The following is a 23,219-nucleotide window of genomic DNA, read 5'->3' on the forward strand; positions in this document are numbered from 1 at the left end:
ACACACACTCTCAGCGCTACACGTGCTCAGCACCCCACTCTGCCCTCCTCCCCTTCCTTCGTGGGCAGTCCCTGCCCTCCCTCTACACTTGTCCCAGCCCTGCCCTGCCACGGACCCCCAGACAGCCTGGTCTCCACCCCCACCCACTGTGGGGCTTGGCCTCCAGGGTTTTTCCACCTCTTGACATAGGCTCCCAGGCCATTCTTGGTCTTGGGGGGCCTACCTGGGCCTGTGGGCTGTTGAACAGCATCTCTGGGCCCCACCCACTGGATGCTCTCAGCCCATCTCCAGCTGTGCCAAGCACGAGCCTCCCAAGCCTTTGCCGAGTGTGCCCGGGCAGGCAGAGTCGCCCTGGGTGCAAACCGCTGTTCTAAAATAAGGGAGAAGACATCGGTTTTCCTCGGAGCATTCCCATCCGGAGAATGGTGCCAGTATCGTCCCTCCGCATGCCCTGCAGGCAGTGAGCAACAGCAATGATAACCACAAGCAAATCTAGCAGACCCCTCACCAGTGAGTGGGACCCCAAGGGGAGTTTTAGTGGGTGAGGGGTGCAGCAGGTGACACCCCAGTTCAGTGAGGCTCCTAGCAAGTGAGTCCCCGTGAGGCTAGATGACCTGTTTCAGATCCCCAGCGGGTGACGTCCCCAACCGCCGAGGTTCCCAGAAGGTGAGGCCCCTCAGGAGGTGAGGCCCCTGGCAGGTAAGGTCCCTAGAGCCGATGTCCTGGCAGCATAGTGCGGGTGGGTGAAGTCCCAGGTAAATGAGATCCCAGCACGTGAGATTCCCAGCAGGTGGGGATGCCCCTCCTCTGGCCGGTGAGTCCCCAGGCAGGCGAGGTCCCCAACAACCGAGGTCCCCAGCAGGTGAGACCCCCGGAGGTGAGGCTCCTGGGAGGTAGGATCCCTTAGAGCTGATCTCCTGGCCACACAGGTGCTCAGTAAGGGAAGCCCCAGCTCAGTGAGCTCCCCAGCAATCAGTGAGCCACCACCCTGGCAGTGAGGTCCCCAGCAGGTGTGTCTGGAGCAGCCCACACCCCAGGCTGGCCAGCTCACGTGAACCAGGAGGCTGCGCTGGGCACCGCCGGGTAGGGGGAATCCTCCTGCAGCCGCCAGCAGCCTTGCAGAACATCAGGGCCCTGCTGAAGGATGGAGGCCGCAGGGTCTCCCGTGAGCAGAAGTAGCCGAGGTAGAGGGTGTGGTCCTTGTCCAGCGGCAGCAGGTACTGGGCCAGTTCCTTGGGGCTCTGGAAGTCACTGATGTGGAAGAAGGCATCGGGAGGCAGGAATTTCTTGTGGTTCCTCCTGCTCGGACCCAGCACCACGGTATGGTGCAGGCCCCCAGGAGGCCTCCTCCAGGAGGATCTCCATGGACAGCTTCTCTGTGATGTAGTCAAGATGCAGAGAGTTCTCGAAAGCTAGGTAAAACTTGTGGAGAGACTGTGTGGGGGGGGGACAGTGGAGAGAGCATCACTGAGGAGAAACACGACAGCCCACGCCTGTGGCCACACCTGGGTTTCCAAAGTGACATTCGTTAGCCCTGGGGTCGGCACTGTTGGTTTTTGGCAGTTTATAGGTGAGCACACTGGGGGCACGTGACTCGGCGGGAGACAAGGCCGAGCCAGAATCCCAACCCCAGAGCCCAGGCTCCCCAGCCGTCAGGCGGCACAGCCTCTGTATCTGGGGAGGGCTCCCCAGGGGGCTGCGGTAGGTCCCAAGGCTCTCAGCTCCCACCTTGACCCTGCCCCTCCCAGCCCTTCCCAGACTTCCCCAGTGCCCGGGAGTTGAGGCTTGAACCCCGGCTAGAGCCATTATGATCCAGAACCTAAAGTCTCCCTTCCTGACCTAACCCCGAGCTCCTCTGCCGCTTTGCAGGTGGAGCTCCTCACACAGCAGGCACCGTCCCACAGGGCTTTCTGCAGTCGGGGAAAGGCTCTGTCTCTGCACCATCAGATTCGGCGGCCGCTGGCCCTGTAAGGCCATGGAGCCCTTGCAATGTGGCCGTTGTGTCTGAGAAACAGCGTTTTTTATGCTAATTTAAATTTAAAAACTGATACTCTCTTCTCTGAGTGAAAAACAACTTCAAAATAGAAAGTAGGGCACTTGGTGGCTCAGTTGGCTGAGGTTTGTCTCTTGATGTCGGGGTTGTGAGTTTGAGCCCCACATTGGGTGCAGAGATGACTTAAAGTCTTTAAATAAAAAGGAAGATCAAGCAAAACCAAACGCAACCTCAGATAGTCAATTCATTGATTGCAAACCTTTGAAGTATATTTGGAACATCCTGGATGTGCAAATCTGCTTTTTCAACTCTCCATCTTATGGAGTCTAAATGCAGATCAAGGATCGTTGATGAAAACTGAGTGTCCAAATTTGAGGCATACCAAATGTAACAGACACACCAGATTTCCAAGGTACAGTATCAAAGACAGAATGTAAAGATCTCAATAATTTTTATATTGATTACACATGGAAATCATATAAGTTAGGAACTGTTGTGTTGAAGACAGTCTTTTAAAAAATTAATTTCTCCATTTTTTTTTTACAATTTTGAAAATGTGGCTACTAGAAAAATATTAAGTATACATGTGGCTTCTACCAAAAGCCTGTTGTGCCGTTCAGGTGTCTGGCGGGCTTAGTTGGTTGAGCCTGCGACTCTTGATTTCATGATTGTGGGCTTGAGCCCCACACTGGGTGTAGAGATTATTTTTTTATAAAGATTTTACTTATGTATTTGAGAGAGAGAGAGAGAGAGAGCACAAGCAGGCAGAGAGGTAGGCAGAGGGAGAGGGAGAAGCAGGCTCCCCGCTGAGCAGGGAGCCCGATGTGGGGCTCGATCCCAGGCCCCTGGGATCATGACCTGAGTTGAAGGCAGATGCTTAACCAACTGAGCCACCCAGGCGCCCCTAGAGATCATTTTAAAAAATAAAATCTTAGAGCACCTGGGTGGCTCAGTCGGTTAAGTATCCATCTCTTGATTTCTGCCCAGGTCATGATCCCAGTGTCATGAGTCCGAGTGCCATGTTGGGCTCCCCACTGGGCGTAGAGTCTGCTTGGGATTCTCTCTCTCTCCCTCTCCCTCTGCCCACTTCCCTCACCGCTACTCATACTCACTTGCCCTCACTGTCTCAAAAAAATAAGTAAAAAAATAAAATCTTAAAAAAAAGCATGTGTTGCTCTAGAATTTCTAAGAAAGGAAAACTGGTGAGCATCATAATTTAAAATGTGCGCAACCACTGGCTAGAGGGATCGGCCCAAATGCCACAGATGTGCCTAGCAGGGCATTTTGGACAAGCTATGTGTCCGCCGATGTGGGACTGGTCAAACTGGGGTCTCTCACTACAATAAAATACTAGGCAGCTCGAAGAGTGAATAAAGCCACTGTATCGGCACAGATCCAGGTCTTCCAGTAGCCGTGAGAGTTTAGTACACAGAGATGTGCTTAACATGTAAAGTGCACCTTGGATCATAAAGAGTTCACAGGATCGACTGTAAAATATCCCATGGTGATCTTCTCTATAGATTACATATTGAGATGATGCTTTGGATGTATGGGTGAAATAAAATATATCATTAGAATTAATTTTTCTGGTATCTTTCTATTCTTTTTAATACAGCTGCTAGAACATTGAAAATCACATATGTGGGAAAAGAGTTTGGCTGCTTCTCAGAAAGCTGGACCTTGAGTTAACGTTGTACGCAGACTCCCTGAGGTCTACCGAAAGGAGCTAAAAGCAGGGCCTCAATTATTTGTACAGCTGTACTCAGATCAGCACGTTTCTCAACCGCCAAAATTTGGAAACAACTCAGATCCACATTGAGGGATGAATGGATAGACAGAACGCTGTCCATCCACACACTGGAATATTATTTTTTTTAAAGATTTTATTTATTTATTTGAGAGAGAGAGAATGAGAGAGAGAGAGCACATCAGAGGGGATAGGGTCAGAGGGAGAAGCAGACTCCCTGCCGAGCAGGGAGCCCGATGCGGGACTCGATCCTGGGACTCCAGGATCATGACCTGAGCCGAAGGCAGTGGCTTAACCAACTGAGCCACCCAGGCGCCCCACACTGGAATATTATTATTATTAGAAGGAAGGACATTCTGACACTGGCCACAGCAAGATGAACCTGGAGGACATTGGGCTGAGCGAGAAAAGCCGGACTCAAGTTCTATGATTCCACTTGTAAGAAACATCTAGAAGAGGTAAATTCAGAGGGACAGAAAGTAAAGATTACCAGGGGCCTGGGAGGGTGAGAGAGGGAACCGGGAGTTTCTGCTACTGGGAATAGAACTTCTATTTGGGGTGACGAAGATTTGGAACGAGTAGGGATGGCTGCACGCCATCGGAATGCACTCAATACTGCCGAATTGCACACTTAACTATGGGTAAAACGGCAAATTGCCCTTCACATGTATTTTGCTATAAGTTCTAAAAAAAATGCAACATTTTATTTTATTTTATTTTATTTATTTTATGTAGGCTCCACACCCAACATGGGGCCCCCTGCTGAGCCAGCCAGGTACCCCAGTAATGCAACATTTAAACTATTAAATGTTACATTTTATTTCTTTTTATATTTTTAAAGATTTTATTTATTTATTTGAGAGAGAGAGCATGAGCAGGGGAGAGGGATTGGGAGAGAGAAGCAGACTCCCCGCTGAGCAGGGAGCCCCACGTGGGGCCTGATTCCAGGACCCTGAGTTTGTGACCTGAGCCCAAGGCAAACACTTAACTGACTGAGCCACCCAGGGGCCCCTTAAATGTTACATTTTATTTTAATTTACTTATTTTTTTAGAGAGCGCCTGTGAGTACGGGGAGGGGCAGAGGGAGAGAGAGAGAGAGAGAGAGAGAGAGAGAGAGAGAGACTCTTTTTTTTTTTTAAAGATTTTATTTATTCATTTGAGAGAGAGAGAATGAGAGATAGAGAGCACGAGAGGGAAGAGGGTCAGAGGGAGAAGCAGACTCCCCGAGAAGCAGGGAGCCCGATGCGGGACTCGATCCCAGGACTCCAGGATCATGACCTGAGCCGAAGGCAGTCGCTCAACCAACTGAGCCCCCCAGGCGCCTGAGAGAGAGACTCTTAAGCAGGCTCCACGCCCAGCCAGCGCGGAGCCTGACGCAGGGCTGGATCCCAGGACCCTGAGATCATATGACCTAAGCCGAAATCAAGCGTTGGACACTTAACTGACTGAGCCACCCAGGCGTCCCTCAATGTTACGTTTAAAAATAATGTAACCAGGGAGTCTGGGTGGCTCAGTTAGCGTCTGCCTTCGGCTCAGGTCGTGGTCCCAGGGTCCTGGGATCGAACCCCGCATCGGGCTCCCTGCTCGGCGGGAAGCCTGCTTCCCCCTCTCCCACTCCCCCTGCTTGTGTTCCTTCTCTCACTGTATCTCTCTCTGTCAAATAAATAAATAAAATCTTAAAAAAAATAAAAATAATATAACCATTGAATTGTACAGATGGGTGAATGTTATGGGTTGCAAATTATATCTCAACGAAGCTGTTCTGGGAGATGTCATCAGTGACTGACAGCTTGTGCTACTGGGCAGAGCTGGGTAAAGCTGCCAGAGCGGGGTGCGGCTACTGGAGGCTGGCCTTGAATGATCGCGAGGAGTGGAGTGCAGAATTACGTGTTGGCGCCAAAACTTCGGGAAGGAGACCCAACAGACAGACCCTCCAGGAGATAGCCCGAGGCAGGAGTGGGAAGGGGGCTGAAACTTGACCATTTGCTACTTTTGTCCCAGGGCTTGGTGGCCACACACAAAGGGTTAATACTTAAAAATGTAATTAAAATTAATATAGTCTATGCTTTTCAGTACAGGCCCTGGGTTTATGGCAGTCCCTCCTAGGAGCCAGGAGGTCCTTGGCAGTGACCTTGAAGAGCACAGATTTAGGGGGATGGCGGATCCCACCCATGTTGAACCCAAGATATTTTTTTCCCTAGAAACAGAATGAAAAACGCCACTGTGCTGGAATGCTGCAAAGATCAGGGGGAAAAAAACCACCATAAAAGAAAAGAAAGAGGGCGCCTGGGTGGCTCAGTTGGTTGAGCGACTGCCTTCGGCTCAGGTCATGATCCTGGAGTCCTGGGATCGAGTCCCGCATCGGGCTCCCTGCTCAGCGGGGAGTCTGCTTCTCCCTCTGACCCTCTTCCTTCTCGTGCTTTCTATCTCTCATTCTCTCTCTCAAATAAATAAATAAAATCTTTAAAAAAAATTTAAAAAAAAAATAAAAAAGAAAAGAAAGACACTGGGGCACCTGGGTGGCTCAGTGGGTTAAGCATCTGCCTTGGGCTCAGGTCATGATCCCAGGGTCCTGCTCGGGGGGGGGGCCGCTCTCCCTCTCCCTCCCCCACCCTGCTCATGCTCTCTCCCTTTCTCTCTCTCTTTCTCACTCTCTCTCTCAAGTAAATAAGTAAAATCTTAAAAAAGAAAGAAAGAAAGAAGGAAAAAAAACGAAACCAAAACCAAACACAAAATCCCAGAGTAAAAGGGTGAGGGGTAACTGCAGGGGGAGACAGAACTCCTTCCAAAAGGACAGGACAGAGAGAGTCCAAGGTCAGGAACGCTGAAGGGCTCTGGGGTGTCGCTGGAGGCCAGGGCTCTAGAGTCCAAGGTCAGGAACCCTGAAGGGCTCTGGGGTGTCGCTGGAGGCCAGGGCTCTAGAGTCCAAGGTCAGGAACCCTGAAGGGCTCTGGGGTGTTGCTGGAGGCCAGGGCTCTAGAGTCCAAGGTCAGGAACCCTGAAGGGCTCTGGGGTGTCGCTGGAGGCCAGGGCTCTGGGGGCTCTCCGCCTGTGCTCGGGCACCTAAATCGGAGCTTCCCACGCCCCACTCCACCTTGGGCCCACCTGGACCCAGAAAGACCCCAGGAGGGCAGGCACGAGGCCTTGCCCAGGGGGCACCCACTGCATTGTGGGAGGGGGGAAATTTGCCCCAAGAGGCCTTACCTGGGGAGGGGCGGCGTGCAGGGGGTAGCCAGCAGTTGACCGGAAGTTTAGGACCACGGCACGTGTTTCTCAGGTGTGGATTAGACCATACCATTGGACCTGTCGCTACTGCGCGGCTCAGCCCAACCCCCACACCCGCCATCAGGCGACCCAGGTGTCCACTCCCAGGAGCTAAGCCATCACCAAAAATTTACCTGTGGGGGGGGGGCGCCTGGGTGGCTCAGTCGTTAAGCGTCTGCCTTTCAGCTCAGGTCATGATCCCAACGTCCCGGGATTGAGCCCCGCATCGGGCTCCCTGCTCTGCAGGAAGCTTGCTTCTCCTTCTCCCACTCCCCTTGCTTGTGTTCCCTCTCTCACTGTCTCTCTCTCTCTGTCAAATAAATAAAATCTTTACAAAAAAAAAAATCTACCTGTGGGACCCTCCCCGCCTCTGCTGTGATATGATTTATAAGAACTGCACGTGTATTTGGTCATTCATATCCCCCAAATCTATTTCTTGGATGTATCGGTCTTCTTCCCTCATTCCCGAAAAGGCTTCGGAGCCATAAACGTGAAATGGGTGCCTTGTTTATGAAAGTTACTTTTGGACCCACCCAAAGGTTGGGGCTGGTGGCCAGGAAGTTGAATCAGCCCGTGACCGGTGAGTAAGTCAACCATGCCTATGTGTGAAGTCTCCATAAAACCCCAAAAGGACAGGGTTCAGAGAACTTCTGGGTTGGTAAGCAGGTGGCTACTGGCAAAGAGTTGTTTGCTTGGAAAGGCGAGAAAGCCCATACTTTGCCCTGTGCCTCTCTCCTCCTGGCTGTTGATTTATATCATTTATCATGTCCTTTAATAATCTGGTAAACGTGTTTCCCAGAGTTCTGTGAGCCAGCCTAACCAATTAATGAAACCTAAGGAGTGGGTCCTTGGAACCTCCTCTCTGTAGCTGGGTGTCAGAAGCACAGGTGATGGGGGCGCCTGGGTGGCTCAGTCGGTGAAGCGTCTGCCTTTGGCTCAGGTCATGATCTCAGGGTCCTGGGATCCCCACACTGGGTTCCCTGCTCAGCGGGAGCCTGCTTCTCTCTCTGCTCCTCCCCCCACCCGTGCACGCTCTCTCTCTCTCTCTCAAATAAATAAAATCTTTAAAAAGAAGAAAGCACAGGTGATGGCCTGGGCTTGCAGCCAGCTTCTGAGGTGGGGGTGGGTGGCAGGCTTGTAGGAGGGAGCCCCTAACGTTGCAGGACCCGATGCTGTCTCTGCAGAAATGTGTTGGCATTGGCCTGAATTCCCTTAGAACTGCTTGGTGTTGTGGGTGTGGGAACCCCAACCCCACCCTGGAATCGGGTCTGGGAACGTTAGAGTTGGTGTCAATGAGCCTGCACTCAGACCCCATCACGGGCAGTACCCTGAGGCTCGTGTGGCTTTGGGCATGCAGCTGACCCATCCATCAAGGGAAAAGATGACTGAAACTGCTGGTTCTCAAAGTGGGTTCTATTCAAGGGTGGGCAGGGATTCCTTGGAGGGTGGAAAGGGGCCGGTGGGCAGAATTTCCAGCTACCCACCTTCACTTCCACCAGATCCTACTCCCGTGTTGAGTCGGTCAGCAAACATTTCTTGACTACCGGCTATGTGCTGGGCCCCCAGGATATTGCAGGAAGCAAGTGGGTAAAAAAAAAAAAAACAAAAAAACACAACAACAACAACAAAACACAAAAACAAAACAAAAAACAAAACAAAAAAAAACACCAAGAAGTCATGTGAACGTAAAATTATAATTTGTACCAAGTGAGGAGGATGGGACCTGGTCTGGCCTTCCTGGGTATGTGAGCTGTGAGCTAAAGCCCCAGAGGAGTTCTCTTCATAAAAAGGAGGGAAGAAGAGCTTTCTGGGCAGAGGAAAGGCCTGTGCTAAGGCCCTGAGGCAGCAAGGAATGGAGGGATGGAGGAATTCGGTAAGGCTGGGTCTTCCTGAGCAGGAGATGAGGTCAGAGCTGGCATGGAGGCCAGGCCACATGGAGCCGTGTCTGCCTATGGTCAGCAATGGGGTGGGGGGATAGGGAGCCACGTGCGGCTTCCGACAGAGCCGTCCCCACATCCTGAGACTCTCTCAGGCCACCATGTGGGGGACAGGCTCCTGGGGACAGAGCAGAGGCAGGGAGACTAGGAAGCAAGAAGCTGCTACAGGCTGGCCAAAGTCTGAAGTCCAGCTCCCAGGAGTCACCCTGTCCCCAGCCCGGATACCATTTCCGTGAGAGGCTGCTTTCTGTGGCCTTGACGTTTCTAGCTTTTCCAGGCCGGTGGGGGTTCCGGGAGGCTGGGGGGTCTCCTAGGGCCAGGCATTGACACAAGAGTCTGGCCCAGATCTACTCACGGCTCACTCTCTGGCAGGGGGAATTATCTGGTGACTTATTAAATTATAACTCATGGAGCTGTCCGTCCTTATGTTGCTGTGTCCCCGCCCACGGCCAGGTGCGAGACGTCAGCCTTCCCGCAGCGACCCTGCCGACGATGGCGACCGAGGTCCCGAGGGCAATTCCTTGCCACAGGTCACTTGGCATCTCGAGCGCACTGAGGAACCGCCAGTGACACCAGTGGCTCTTCCCGAAACACTCTTGCCCCTTGGCCCCTGGTTACACCCTAGCTCAGGGCAGATCTGTCTTCCCGGGAGCTTTGGCCACACTGTGTCGCTTTTTCTGCTGGACCGACAGCCCCATGGGGATGCAAAAGCCGAAGAACCAGAGAGGCTGGAAGAGAGAGTAAGAAATCAGGTTGTATCTCAAGGATTTAAAAACCCAGGAGCGCCTGGCTGGTTCCGTCGGTGGGACGTGCGACTCTCGATCTCGGGGTTGTGAGTTCGAGCCCCATGTTGGGTGCAGAGAGGACTTAAAAATAAAATCTTAGGGCGCCTGGGTGGCTCAGTCGGTTGAGCGACTGCCTTCGGCTCAGGTCATGATCCTGGAGTCCCCGGATCGAGTCCCGCATCGGGCTCCCTGCTCAGCAGGGAGTCTGCTTCTCCCTCTGACCCTCCCCTCTCCCATGTGCTCTCTCTCTCTCTCATTCTTTCTCTCAAATAAATAAATAAAATCTTAAAAAAAAATAAAATCTTAGGGGGCGCCTGGGTGACTCAGTCGGTTAAGCAGCTGCCTTCGGCTCGGGTCGTGGTCCTAGGGTCCTGGGGTCGAGCCCCGCATCGGGCTCCCTGCTCAGCCAGAGTCTGCTTCTCCCTCTCCCTCTGCCTGCCACTCTGCCTACTTGTGCTCTCTCTCTGTCTCTCTGTCAAATAAAAAAAATCTTAAAAAAAATAAAATCTTAAAAAAACAAAAACAAACACAAACCCAAACCCAAGCAGGTGTTTAGTGGAAGGCCATGAGGTTCTGTCTATTGCACATGTGTGATCAAAGTTTGGCTGGCTGTGTCTGCGTATGTGTTGGGTTGGAGCCCTGGTCCTGCCTTTCACTCCCTGAGGGATCCAGGACCAGGTGCCCCGCTGTCCGTCCCGTACTGCTTGAGCACCTCTGGCCCTGCTCATTGCTACTGTCTCCAGAGGGAGTGAGTGCCCTGTCTAGGGGAGGCTCCAAGCAGGAGGGCTTTGCTGTGGAAGTCATGGCTCCACACCACTTTGAGATGCCCCAGTGGAGCCAGGAGGCACTTTATCCACCCTGGGGCCGGGCCAGGAAGGTTCCAAGAGGCTTCCAGCAGAGGCTCCCAGGGGCTGGGACGGAAGCCAGATGGAGACCCCCCCCCCCCCCCCCCGCCACCATGTTCCTCCTCTCCCATCTGCTCCTGGGTTGGCTGGTTCAGATCCATTTGTCACCGTGGCTAGAGAGGTGATGGAGGTGGTGCTGTCCCCAGAGTGTCCCCATGCACAACGGTACCTTGGACCCCACTGGAGCTCTAGCCATCTGTCACTGAGTCACAGGTGGGTGTGGACTGGACCAGGAGCAGCGAGGCTAGGGGCTGACGGGGATGTTCCACACACCAGCCCCCCAAAGCTGACTGTCCGAGCGCCCCACAGGGCACCAGGAGGCCGGAGGTGCTCCTGGGGTCAGTGACTGCCGCCAGGCTGAGCCCCCGACTCCAGGCTGCCCCAACCGCCGAGAAGAGGGAGATGGTGATTGGGGTTCATGGGAGGCCTGCGGGGCTCCTGGTCCCTCCGATTCTGCCCACTCATCCCCCTCCCTCCGAGCCCTGCCCCTTGACAGGGACTGGGAATGAAACCCTCGGGTGTAACAGGGGTCGGGCGAGGGCAGGTCACCTCCCAAACCGCCCCAGTTGGCAAGTGATCATCCCCGGCAGCCACCGCGCCCACCCTGACTCCTTCCTCATGCCTTTTGCACCAGTTCCCTCCACCTGGCATGCCCTACCCTGCCCTTACTCTCTTCCTTCTCAACGTGCCACCTGCCCCCGGGGACCTCCGGCCATGGTCCTTCCCTTCAGTTCGTTTTACGGCCTCAAACCACCTGTTCTGCCTAATATTTTATTTCAGGCTCTATTGCTATTTTTATTGTCTGCTTCCAACAGCTGGGAAGTGGGACCAGGCGGGGTGGGGGGGTTGGGATTCGAGCCCACTGGCCTTAGGATGTGCAGGTGGACCAAAAGTCAACCCCTGGGGTCCAGCCTTTGGGGGGTCAGAGGACCCCTCCTGCCCAAAGCCAGAGGGAGCTGGTGCTTGTCCTGAATTTGTTGTGTGACCTGAGAAATTGCCTGACCCTCTCTGTGCAAGACTTGCCTAGCCAATGCCAGGGAGGCCTCCCTGGAAGGAAGCCGGTCCCAGAGCCCAGACTGGGGGGACCCCCTCCTTCAGGCTCAGGATGAGCTGTCACCAGTGTGTGGGATGAGGCGGGGCCATCTGTACTCCCCAGCCGGGGTCTCTGGCTACATCGGACCCCCCAGTGCCTTGCTCCCCGGGCTGGGTGGGTGATGGAGCTGCCAGCCTGCTGGAAATTTCTTTCCCCCTGGGGCCTCGGGGCTGTGAGCCAAGGGTGGCTGCGGCTCAGGAGGCAGGCAGGGGGCCCTCTTGGGCTGGGATGGGTGAGACATGAACCACATGTGTGATTTGAGGCACAGGAAAAGGTGATGGGGGTGCAGGCACAGTGCCTGGGCATGATGCGGTCACCCTAGCATCCCCTGATGTTGGCCCGGGTGGCCAGGGACCAAGGAAGGTTCCCCTCTGAGCCTTGGAGAAACTTCCAGAAAGAGGGAGATGTTCAGCTCTCAGACATCAGCTCAATTGGAGGCAGTGACCCTACGGACAAAGGGTCCCTAGGCTCCACTCTGTGCCCCCCACCCCAGACACTGGCCCTGCCCCAGCCTGCAAGGCAGCCCTGGCCTGGCCTCCCAGGACCCCTGGCGTGCAGCCAGCCAGTGAGGAGAGCAGCCCCAGGTGTGTGATGTGGGTGGCAGGTGAGCGATGGGCCCAGTGAGGCTGGCTCAGCTCTGGGGTTACTGGCGGGCTTGGCAGAGGCCCTCCAGGCCCCCCACACCCTCACCCACCGGTGCCCCTCCATCCTCCCACTCAGCCCCAGTCAAAGGCACTGCAGGGATTACTGAGTGTCCACTGTGCAGACAGGGAAACAGGCTCACAGAGTGTCTGGAATTCACCCCCCCACCCCACACCACCAAAAAGACCCCTCAGCCTCCCTTGGCTCTTGCTCTCTCCAGAGAGCAGCAATTTCTCCCAACCCCAGAATGTTCTAGAATGTTCCAGAAGGCCTCATTTAAAGTCAGAATCCACCCTGCAGCCCCTGAGTGGTAGAGCTGGGCTGGAACCTGGACCCGTCTGTCTGACCTCAGAGCTCTTGACCACAAGAGCTTCAGGGAACAGACTTTGACCTCTGGCAGCTGTGTGACCTTCGGTGAGTCATGTCACCTCTCTGGGTCCCGGTCATCTCCTCTTCAGAAGGAAGCCAACGCTGGCACCCTCTTCAGGTGACCTGGTGCGTCTCCCTCGTGCTCCCGCAACGTTTGAAGGGCTCTGTGGGGGCAGAACTGTGGGCAGGGGGTTGGAAACCCTCAGGCCTGGACCCCTGGCCCTTTCTGGGCCTCAGTTTCCCCTCCTAGGTTATCTTTAAGAACGCTGTCTCTTCCTGTCCATATTCACGGTGCTGGGGGCTGCTGTGGGGAGAGGGAGGGAGGAAGCTCCAGGTGACAGAAACCTGGCATCCCTGAGCTGCCCGCCCGGCGCCTTTCCTCACCCTGGCCCCCTGGCACGTTGGGGTCTGCCCGCCCCTGGCACCCCGGCCCGGCCGCTTCACGTGGCTTAAATTTCAGCCCGTGGTGGGTGAGCGGGGGGGGCCGGACACGCTTCATTTTCCAATTTCTGGAAATAAAAGCTGTGGGGCCCTCTATTGTTGAGTGGAAAAAAGCCGTTGCAAAACACGATGTGAAGAAACATCAGTGCCTAGGTGCATCGCCGCTGCCCAGCGCGGGAGATAGAAGATTCCAGGGAAGACTTGGGGGCCGGGGAACAAAGGGCCCTTTTTCCTCTCGCCCTGGAAAGGCTCTGTGGAGCTCGCTCGCGTGTGGTGGTTTTAGAATCAGAAAAGCCAGCGAAGGTGTTTTGCAAGACAGAAAGCAGTTCAGAGATCTGTTGGGACAAGGAAACAGAAAAGCTTAGAATTTGTTGGTTTGTTTTTGGAGGACGTTTTCCAGCATTCCAAGACACCTGTCCCTCCACTGGCAAAGATCTGGGCCAGGAATGCCAGTGACCTGGGCACCGGGCCTGGCCCTGCGGGGAGCAGATGGAGATGCCACGTGCAGAAGATGTGTCCAGAATTTGCCCCTGCCCCCATCCCCACTGGCATGCTCCGGCAAGCAGCAATTCCCCCCTACCCAAGGTCTCTGAATGTGCCTGAATTTACCGTCGGAATCCACCTGCAGCCACTCAGGTTCCCGGCCCAGCTGTGGCCCCTGGCTCTGCCCTCAACCTGGAGGGTGCCCGCGCTGGGGGTTGGCCTGGGAACAAAGGTAGAGCCGGATGGTGGAATTTCGGGCCATGTCTCTGCTCAAGACCCTCCCGTGGCTGTCATCGATCTCAGCGGCAAAGCCCCCAGGTCCTGCTGCATCTCCCCACACGCCTCCTCACTGTTCATACCCCAGGACCTTTGCATGTGCTGTTCCCGCAGCTTGGCACTCTCTCCCTCGTACCCACGTGGCTTCCTCAGATATCGCTCTTTTGAATCATTGTCTTTCCAACTGCCCCCACCAGCACTCCCCAGCCCCTCTCCTGCTTTATTTCTCTCCGCAACAATTACTGCCATTTAACTAGACCATGTGTTCGACTTATTGGCATCATTCGCTCTTGCCTTTCTCCCACCAGAAAGTCAGCCCCACGAGGGATCTGGCTCTGCTTTGTTTCCTGCTGAGCCCCAGCACCCTAAACAGTGCCGGACACACAAGAGGGCCTCAATAAACACACCTTGAATGAATGAATGAATGAATGAATGAGCAAATGAATGAATGGTACTGTCTTAGTACTGTCTTGCAAGTACTAAGCACAGCTGGAAAATTCTCCTGTTTCTTGGCTTGTCATTGCCTTTCCCCCTAGACTGGGAGCCCTGTGGGACAAGCGCCTGGGTACTCCTGTAGGAATTGGCACCCAGTCGCTGCTCCTGAGCAGGTGTTGGATAAATTACAGCATTTGTGAGTCAAGCCAGACAGAAATTTGGAATCCTGGGAAATGATTAATGAAGACTTCAGGGGAACTTTGGGGCAGGAGTGGCCCTCACCCACCCTCTTCCTTGCTCCCCACCCTGACTGCCTCGCCCCTGGCTGTCTCCAAGTGGCCTACAGGTGAGATGTTCCTGACCCTGGGTGACACAGGGCAGGCCACATGGGGATGGAGCCTGATGGCAGGCGCAGACAGGCAAGGAATGCCTCGCCAACAGGAATGAATAAACAGGCTCCTTGGATGTCAGAGGTTGCGGGGGGGATGCTTTGAACCTCATGCTTGGCTGAGGATGTTTGGACAAGGCAGGAGGCCAGGGGGTGTCATCAGGGCTAAAATTAGCCTCTGATTCCCGCTCAGTCCCTCCCTCTGGGGCCGGGAGAGAGGCCAGGACAGGCCATCACTTAAGGGGGCTAACTTTGTGCCAGGCCAAGCTCCTTGAATATATGAATGCATTTAATCCTCTCAACGGCCCTGAGAGTTGGGTGCTATTATTATTAGCAGCAGTATTATCCCCATATTACAGGCGAGGAGACTGAGGCATAGCGAGAACACTTGGTTCAGAGTCATACAACTCGCAAGGGGCAGAGCTGGGATTCATACCTGGGAATCGGGGACTGTGCCCTCACCATCGGGGCTGTGCAAAGGTCAAGGAGATAACAGACCTCACACAGTGGGTACTCGGGGGAGGCAGCATGGGGCCCCTCCTTTCCTTTCCCCCAGGGACCTCTGGACTTCCTCCAGAGTCACAATTTCAGCATCCAAATTAAAATACGACCATTGCAGTTGGCAGCTAGATGTGGCCTCAACCTCTCCCATCCTACCTGGGCCCCCCCTGGAGCCCCAAGTCCAGTGTCTAAGTGGGAGGACACACCTGACGGGAGCCCCCCAGCATTTCCGAGGGGCAGGGTCCCTCTGATTGGCCAATGTTGATCAGCATCCGGGTACTCACCCATAATGCAGGAAGGACAACTGAGGCCCACTTCCCATCCCGGGGGACTAGAAAATGCTGCCAGATAGCATCCAGCTGAATCTGAACTTCAGATAAACAGTGGATCAGGTTTTAGCGTAAGTGTGTCCCACAAATTGGATGGGACATATGCTAACATACCCTAAAATGTGGTTTACCTGAAGTCCAAACTTAACTGGCCATCTGTATTTTTGTCTGCTTCATGTGACAACCTTCGCTGGTGGGGGAGGGGGCGTCCAGGGAGGGGGAGGGCAGGCAGGTGATGAAGAGGTTGACTAAGCCACAGAAGGTGCTCAGATGGCCCTTCAGCAAGGTGACTCCTGATGAGTTTCCCAGGGGCTGGAGTGGAGGGCGGGAGGAAGCGAGATGGGGAGGGGGCCCAGGGGACCTCTCTGCCCCCACACCACCCCCTCCAGGTCTTGCCTGCCTTGGCTCATTGTTCATTTTTAGTGGTGGTCACTGGGGCAGAGTGTGGGCAGGGAAGGCCTGGCACTGAGGCCCCTGTAGCAGGTGGCCTCACTAATGGGGGCTAGAGAGGGAGTGGGGGTGAGGAGGGGGGTGTCCTGGCCCACCAGGGGGCCAGCCTGGGGCGAGAGGCAGACCCCCACCCCCACCCTGCCATTTCCTTTCCGGTGGAGACGGAGACGGGAGACCAGGGCTGTGCATCTCTGCAGCCCCACCCCATGCCAGGCAGTCTCCTCCTGGGTCAGGGGTGGAGGGTTGCTCTGGCTCTCCCAGCTTCCTCCCACCCTCTGGCTCCCCACGTGCCAGCCTCAGCTGAACCTGTTACCCATGGGAGTTTACTGAATCCTCCTTGGACATCGGGCCAGGCGATTCCTCTGGGCCCCTCTCTCCCCGTTCAACCACATTACGGTCCTAGTCTGCATCGGTCCTGGTCAGCCTGACTTGTAACTGCCTGCTCGCATGTCTCTCTCCCCCACTGGACTGTGAGCCTCAGGAGGGTCCAGATCCCCTGGACTGGATCTGCCTGGATCGCTACTGTGTCCCCAGTGCCCGGGGCCCCGGGACACTGCAGGCAGAAGTGATCTGGAGTCAATCACAAGGCCCTGGCTCTGCCCTCGTTTGCTGTATGACCCTGCGCAAGTAGCTGTCCCTCCCTGAGCCTTGGTTTCTCCAACTGTAAAATGGGGTACTAGCACCACCTCCTTCCTAGCCTGGATTGCAAAGAAATCATTTCGTGTTAAAGATATTGGAGGGGCGCCTGCGTGGCTCAGTCGGTTAAGCATCTGCCTTCAGCTCAGGTCATGATCCCCGGGTGTTCTCTCTCAAGTAAATAAATAAAATCTTTAAAAAAAACACGTGATATTGGAACCATGCTTGGCTCCTACCATGAGATACTGCTATACACCTACTGGAAAGGCCGAAATCTGGAGCTCCAGACAACACAGATGCTGGTGAAGATGTGGAGCTCTCTCATTCACTGCTGGTAGGGATGCAAAATAGTCCAGCCCACTCTGGAAGGCATTTTTGGAGGTTTCTTACAAAAGTAAACATACTCTTCCCATACGATCCAGCAACTGCACCGCTTGGTATTTACCCAAAGGAGTTGAAAACTTATGTCCACACAAAAACCTGCACAGGAATGTTTATGGCAGCTTTTGTTCCTAATTGTCAAAACTTGGAAGCAACCCAGACATCCTTCAGCGGGTGATGGATAAACTGTGGGACATCCAGACAATGGAATGTTATTCAGCGCTAAAAAGAAATGAGCCATCCAGCCACAGAAAGACTCGGAGGAATCTTAAATGCATATGATCAAGTGAAAGAAGCCAGTCTGAAAAAGGCTATACACACCGTAGGATTGCAACTCTGTGACATTCTGGAAAAGCAAAACTGGAGACAGTCAAAGGATCGGTGGCTCCCGGGGTGGTGGTGGGTGGGGACGGATGAATGGGCAGAGCCCAGAGTTTTAGGGCAGGGAGACTACTCTCATCTGGTAGAGGTGGGTACCGGCCATGCTACATCTGTCCAAACCCACAGAAAGTACAGCACCAGCAAGGGAGGGCCCTAATGTCAGCTATGGATGTTAGTTTCTAACAATGTATCGATATGCGGTCACCGATTGTAACAAATGTACTGCAGTGATGGGAGCTGTTAATGAAAGGGGACACTGTGTGGGGGGCTAAGTTGGTGTATAGGAACTCCGGACTCTGCTCAATTCCTCTGTACACCTGAAACTGCCCTAAAAAACACAGGTCGTTAATTTAAAAAAAAAAAAAAAATTCAGGAAGCGTGTGGGTATATTCACCCACATGCAAAATGGCTTTTAGAACAGACCCTTCTTCATCGCTGAGCTCTTGCTAGTAGCAAAAAACCTGGGAAGAGAGAAAGGTGCTTTAATGGGGATGACAGTACAGCCACAGGATGGAATATTATGCGGCCGTTAAAAGCAAGCGATGGGTTTTTACTGTGCAGGAAGAAATCCAAGATGTGTTGTTGTCGGGAAACCAGACTCAGGTCTGTGAAACAGCAGGGACAGTGTGATAGACTTTCTGTAGGAGGAAGAGAAAATATACAGACGTGCTTGCTTCGGCATGGAACATTGCTGAAAGGAGAAACAAGAAACCGGGCTGGCGGCCTCTGGGGAGGGCGGCAGGGTGGGGGGTGGCTGGGGAGAGAGGTATTTTTTTTCTGAACACCCTCTGGCATGTTGTAAATTCTGTGGTCTGAGTCGGTTTCACCTACTGAAAAAAAAAAAGAAACTGTAAAATAGATTTTAAGTAATTTTGCTGTGGGGGAAAAAATGGCAAAGCGAAAGCATGTAGATGGGTTTTTCAGAAAGGAGGGAGAATTTCAGGCCAGGCCGTGGGTCTGCCTGCAGCCCCTCCAACTGGGCTGAGAGCCCTCCCGCCTGTCCAGTCCCCAGAGCATTGCCCTGGCCCTGGCTCACACCTTTCCTGCTCTGGTTCAGGGACCGCTCAGAGCCCAGCGGGGCTCCTGGAGGTGAGCCGGGGGCTGGGTTGGGCCGAGGCCGACCACCCAGTCTTCCGTGAAGCCCCCAGGCGGCTTGGCTGGCTCTGAGGAAGGATATGGGGCTGGGGGCCAATCCAGGCCTCTCTCTGCTCCTAATCCAAAAAGGACCAGAGTAAAAGGGTGAGGGGTAACTGCAGGGGAACTACCAGAGGTCCTGGCGGGGGTGACTGTTCTGTGCCTGTTTCCCCACCAGCAAATCACTCTCCGGCTGTGGACGCTGGAGCTGACTTGTATCCACAGAACTGGGGGCTCCGCTGGGTTCTGAGCCCTGGATGTCAAGCCAGACCGGGGGTTGGGGGGGCAAAGCTCCGCCCCCCCCCCCCACTTCCAGAACCCTGAAGTGATGACTAATCTGGCTTCAGGCTTTGAGGTGGTGACTCTGGGCTGAGGCTCCCCACCAGAACCCAGTCAGAAGACCCCCATCTGCCCCTCTGTAGGGAGGACCCTGTGGGCACAGATGTCTGGTGCCCCAAGGCACTCGGGGCTCAGGCCCCCTTCCAGAGCAGCCCTTTTGGGCATGTTCAAGTGGGCTGGTGCTGCTCTGGGGGTCTTTGCCGGGACAAGGGAAAGGTTTTCACTCAGAAGTGAAAACTGGAAGCATTGCAGGGAAAGCAGGATGGATTTCATGGTCCCCCAGCAGTCAGCACCCCCACAACAGCAAACCCCGCCTGACTTGTGTGTCCGCTGGTAACACACGCCCTGACATTGGCCCCTTCCCTCACTTCACAGGGACCCCATGGTGCACCCCACCCGGCCACATGGCCTCCTCGCAGGGGGAGGGGGTGGGGTGGTGGTGCACCAGGCTCCGTCCAGCCTCAGGGCCTTCACCAAGGAGGGAATGTCATTGGTCTTGTTGGTTGATGTGACCCCAGGCCCGAGACAATGCCTGGCACACATAGGTTCTCAGTAAATACTTGTGCCTTCCAAGTCTTGACTTGAGCTTTGGTTTATGGACGGTTGCTTTCCCTGTGGCCCCCCTGCCCGGCCATCATCTAATGGGGATGTCGTGAATGGGACCTTGCCCAGCGCTCGCACCCAGGAAGCAGGGCTGGGCCACAGATTTACAGAGCCCCACTAGGTCCCTCGGCTGCTTGTGACCCGAGGGTGTAACAGCCAGGATATGTCCCAGCCCTCAGGGAGATACACGGTCCGTGAGACAATGCATGTGACGGACATGGATCTAGAAGCTGCTAAGTGCTGTGGGCAAAACTGGCAGTAGGTAGAGGGTGTGTAGGGAGTGCTGGCCGGGTGGGATGTCACTTCTGTGAGGTGTCAGAGAGGCCTCAATGAGGAGGTGACATTTGAGCTGAGAACTGGAGGTGAGGGGGTGGCTGTGGGGCTGTCTGGGGGAAGAGTGTTCCAGGCAGAGAGCACAGGCAATACAAAGGCCCTGGGGGCAGCACTGGCCTGGTGTGTTGAAGGAACAGCAAGCAGAGGGAGCGAGGGGTAGAGAGGGAGGGGGAGGTAGGGAGGAGACAGGCAGGTCGTGCAGGGCCTGTGGGCCTCAGGGAGGACTTGGACTTTTACTCTGAAGAAGGTGGGAGCCCTGGAGGGCTGTGGGCGGAGGGCAGGGCCCGACCCAGACGCTCCCGGGCACCCTCTGGTGGCTGCATCAGGGAAGACAGATTGCAGGGTGGGAGCGGCAGGTCAGGGGAGGAGGCTGTGTTGTGCCAACGGGGCGATGATGGGGGCCAGCCCCTGCTTGGGGCCGCGGAGGGACGCAGAAGTGGGCAGATCCAGGACAGCGTCTAAAGTCAGGCGGATTCACAAAGGGGTTAGAGGGCGGAAGGATGAGCCCTTCAGGCCCCACCCGCCCTTCTCCACAGACTGGTGTGTCCCGCCCTGACCCACATGCAAGGTGGTTTTTCATTTTTTATTTTATTTTTAAAGTAGGCTCCATGCCCAGCATGGAGCCCAACGTGGGGCCCGAACTCACAAGACCTGAGCCAAGATCAACAGCCGGTGCTTAACCGACTGAGGCACCCAGGCACTCCGGCCATGTAACTTTTTAAAGGAATCCGTGGGGGTGTTGCTTTTGAGATCACCTGGCCTTGTCCCACTGGACTCCAATTGAGACCACCTGGGAAGCCTTTCAGATAGGTTGTTGCCCCACGATCGCTAATGACCATCAAAGAACTAAGGTCGCGAGCCTGCTGCGAGCCAGGCCCTATGAAGCCGCCTGGCTGGGCCTCAGTTTCCCCATCTGTAAAACAGGACCAGCAAGAGCAGCTCCCTCCTAGGGCTGTTGCAAGGATTGGATGAGCTAACAGTAACAACTGAGCCTTCCTGGCCGTGGGGAGAGGCTCCCCTAGCTCTTCTTCTTGGTCGGATTTAGCCCGCTCACATTTTCTTGGCTTTACAGAGAGCTCGAGACCCCGCAGCAGAGCCTGGAGGCTTGTCAGTCCTTGCAGGCTTGTCCCCACCGGGCAGGGTGTCTCCAGGGATGGGGGCCTAGGGGAGCGTGTGCCCCGCTGCCCCAGAGGTCGGCCCCGGGAGGAACAGCAGGCCCTTTCTCACTCAGCGGCCCTGCTCTGTCCCCCACATCAGGCCTTTGATCTGTCTTCTGCCCAGGACGCCTTTCCCCCTCAGGCACATCCAGCAAGACCTCATCCTCGGATCTTCTGACTCTCGCTTCCCTACCGCACTTTGTCCTCCCCCAGGAAGCCCTCCTGCTCTCCCCAGTCCCTTGCCCTGGAGAGGCCCTTTCTGAGTTCCTCCTTTTCTTCCAGACCAGACTGCCTGGGGCTGGAAATGGCTTCATCAAGCTCAGGATGGGGACAGGGGGACCACTGTACTCTGGAAAGGTCCTTCACTACCCCAAGCAGGGGCCGCTGGGGCAGGAGGTGGGGTCCCAGGCAGAGTGTGTGTGTGGGGACTGGATACTATAAACAAGGCCGGCCCCCCTGGGGTCTCTGCATGGGGCAGTATGATGTCAGTCCCTCAGAGCCTCATAAATGTTTACGGGCAAGGGGGTCTGGACTTGGGGGGGGGGGGTCCCTGGAGCCCAGCAGGCAGCCACTCCTTCCTGCCCCATTCCGGGGGGGCCTGCTCCAACACTGGCGGCCAGCCAGCCCAGAGAGGGCTGAATAAGTGTCCAGCACAGCCCTGGTCTGAGCCAGCTAAAGGGGAAACTGAGGCTAGGAAGCAGGAAGGGACTGGCTGGCTGTGAACTTTTGCTTTTCCTCTGGGGCTCGGGCTTCACAAAGAGCCAGGGGTGGGGGGTGGTGGTGGCCATCAGTTAAGTGCCTGACTCTTCGTTTCGACTTGTGATCTCGGGGTCATGTGATCAAGCCCCATGTCGGGCTCTGTGGTCAGTGTGGAGTTTGCTTGAGATTCTCTCTCTGCTTCTCCCAGTCATGCTCATTCTCGCTTTCTAAAATAAAATAAATCTTAAAAAAAAAAAAAAAAAAAAGAGCCAGGGGGCTGAGGAAGGGTGTGTGGGGAGGCCTGGGTAGATCCGGCTGCGAAGTGACCGACTGCTGAGCCTTGACCAGGTCCCCCTTTCGGCCCTCGGTGACCAGAGGCCCTACCTGCAGCACCAGGTCCGCTGAAACGGCTCTCACTGTCGCCCCCGTTCTGCCGGCTGTGGCGGGCAGGATGAGTGAGGAAGGGAAGGGAGAGGACAGTGGCCTGGAGAGGGGCAGGGACACAAACTGACTCCTTCACCCCACAGGGCTTGGGGGCAGCGGGCCAAGCATCGGTGGGCTCTGCCCCCTGCCGGCTGCAGCAGGGACACACCAGCCTGTGCAGGAGCCTAAGGGCCTGTTCCCCCTCAGAGGGCACAGAAGGGGGGGCTTCCCTCTTCCTGGAACATTGCTGAGGGAGGGACCCTGTTGTCCCCACTTGCCACTGAGAATAAAACCAGTAAAGAACCAAGAGCTGGGGGGCGCCTGGGTGGCTCAGTCGTTAAGCGTCTGCCTTCGGCTCAGGTCGTGATCCCAGGGTCCTGGGATCGAGCCCCGCATCGGGCTCCCTGCTCAGCGGAGAGCCTGCTTCTCCCTCTCCCACTCCCCCTGCTTGTGTTCCCTCTCTCGCTGTGTCTCTCTGTCAAATAAATAAATAAAATCTTTAAAAAAAGAAAAAAAAAAAAAAAAAAGAACCAAGAGCTGGGACTCTGGTGCAGGTCTGGGACCCGAGCGCTCTCAGGGCTCGGCAGGTCCACGTCTCCTCCCAGCCTTTCTCCGGCCTGGCCGCGACCCCGAGCTGGAGCCGGTGCCCCCTGCGGCGGGAGACTCGGAGTGGCTATGGGGTAGTGAGCTGGTGAGGCCAGCCCAGCTGCAGCCAGCGGGGCCCGGGCTCTGCACACGCTAGATCCGAGCTGCCCGACATCTGGCCAAATGACAGCCCAGGGTGGACAGAGAGCAAGGCTCCAAGTCCGGCTTCCAACCATGTCGGCACCTGGGTGGGTGGTGGGGGGGAAAGGGTGAGGGATGGGGCGAGAAGGGGGCCTCAGGGCCCGGCTCCTGCTGCCTCCAGGCCACTTGCAGTGCCCGACCCCGCTCCCCAGGGTAAAGCCCAGAGAGCCCTAATTCATGGCCCACCTCGACATGCTGCAGCAAGCCTTCCTTTCTGGCTGCCAGAGCCCGTTCCGCAGCACGCTAGGGGCCAGGGCCGACATTCCCAGGCTGCCTAAATCACTGGGCCTGACAGGCGGCGGCCGGCGA

The 23,219-nt window shown here is 55.4% G+C and overlaps 1 protein-coding gene across 1 annotated transcript; it reads right to left on the bottom strand.

Moving 5' to 3' along the window:
- Positions 1 to 361: 361 nt before the first annotated feature.
- LOC113916121 (4-galactosyl-N-acetylglucosaminide 3-alpha-L-fucosyltransferase FUT5-like) lies at positions 362 to 23,173 on the bottom strand. The gene is given in 5 exon segments (XM_035723502.1): positions 362 to 1,115; positions 1,118 to 1,364; positions 1,366 to 1,434; positions 22,086 to 22,185; positions 23,097 to 23,173. Coding segments are annotated over 5 exon segments (561 nt in total). The 3' UTR covers positions 362 to 1,047.
- Between the last annotated feature and the right edge of the window lie 46 nt (positions 23,174 to 23,219).

Source organism: Zalophus californianus, chromosome 1, assembly GCF_009762305.2.
Source record: "Zalophus californianus isolate mZalCal1 chromosome 1, mZalCal1.pri.v2, whole genome shotgun sequence".
In the NCBI taxonomy this organism is placed as follows: domain Eukaryota; kingdom Metazoa; phylum Chordata; class Mammalia; order Carnivora; family Otariidae; genus Zalophus; species Zalophus californianus.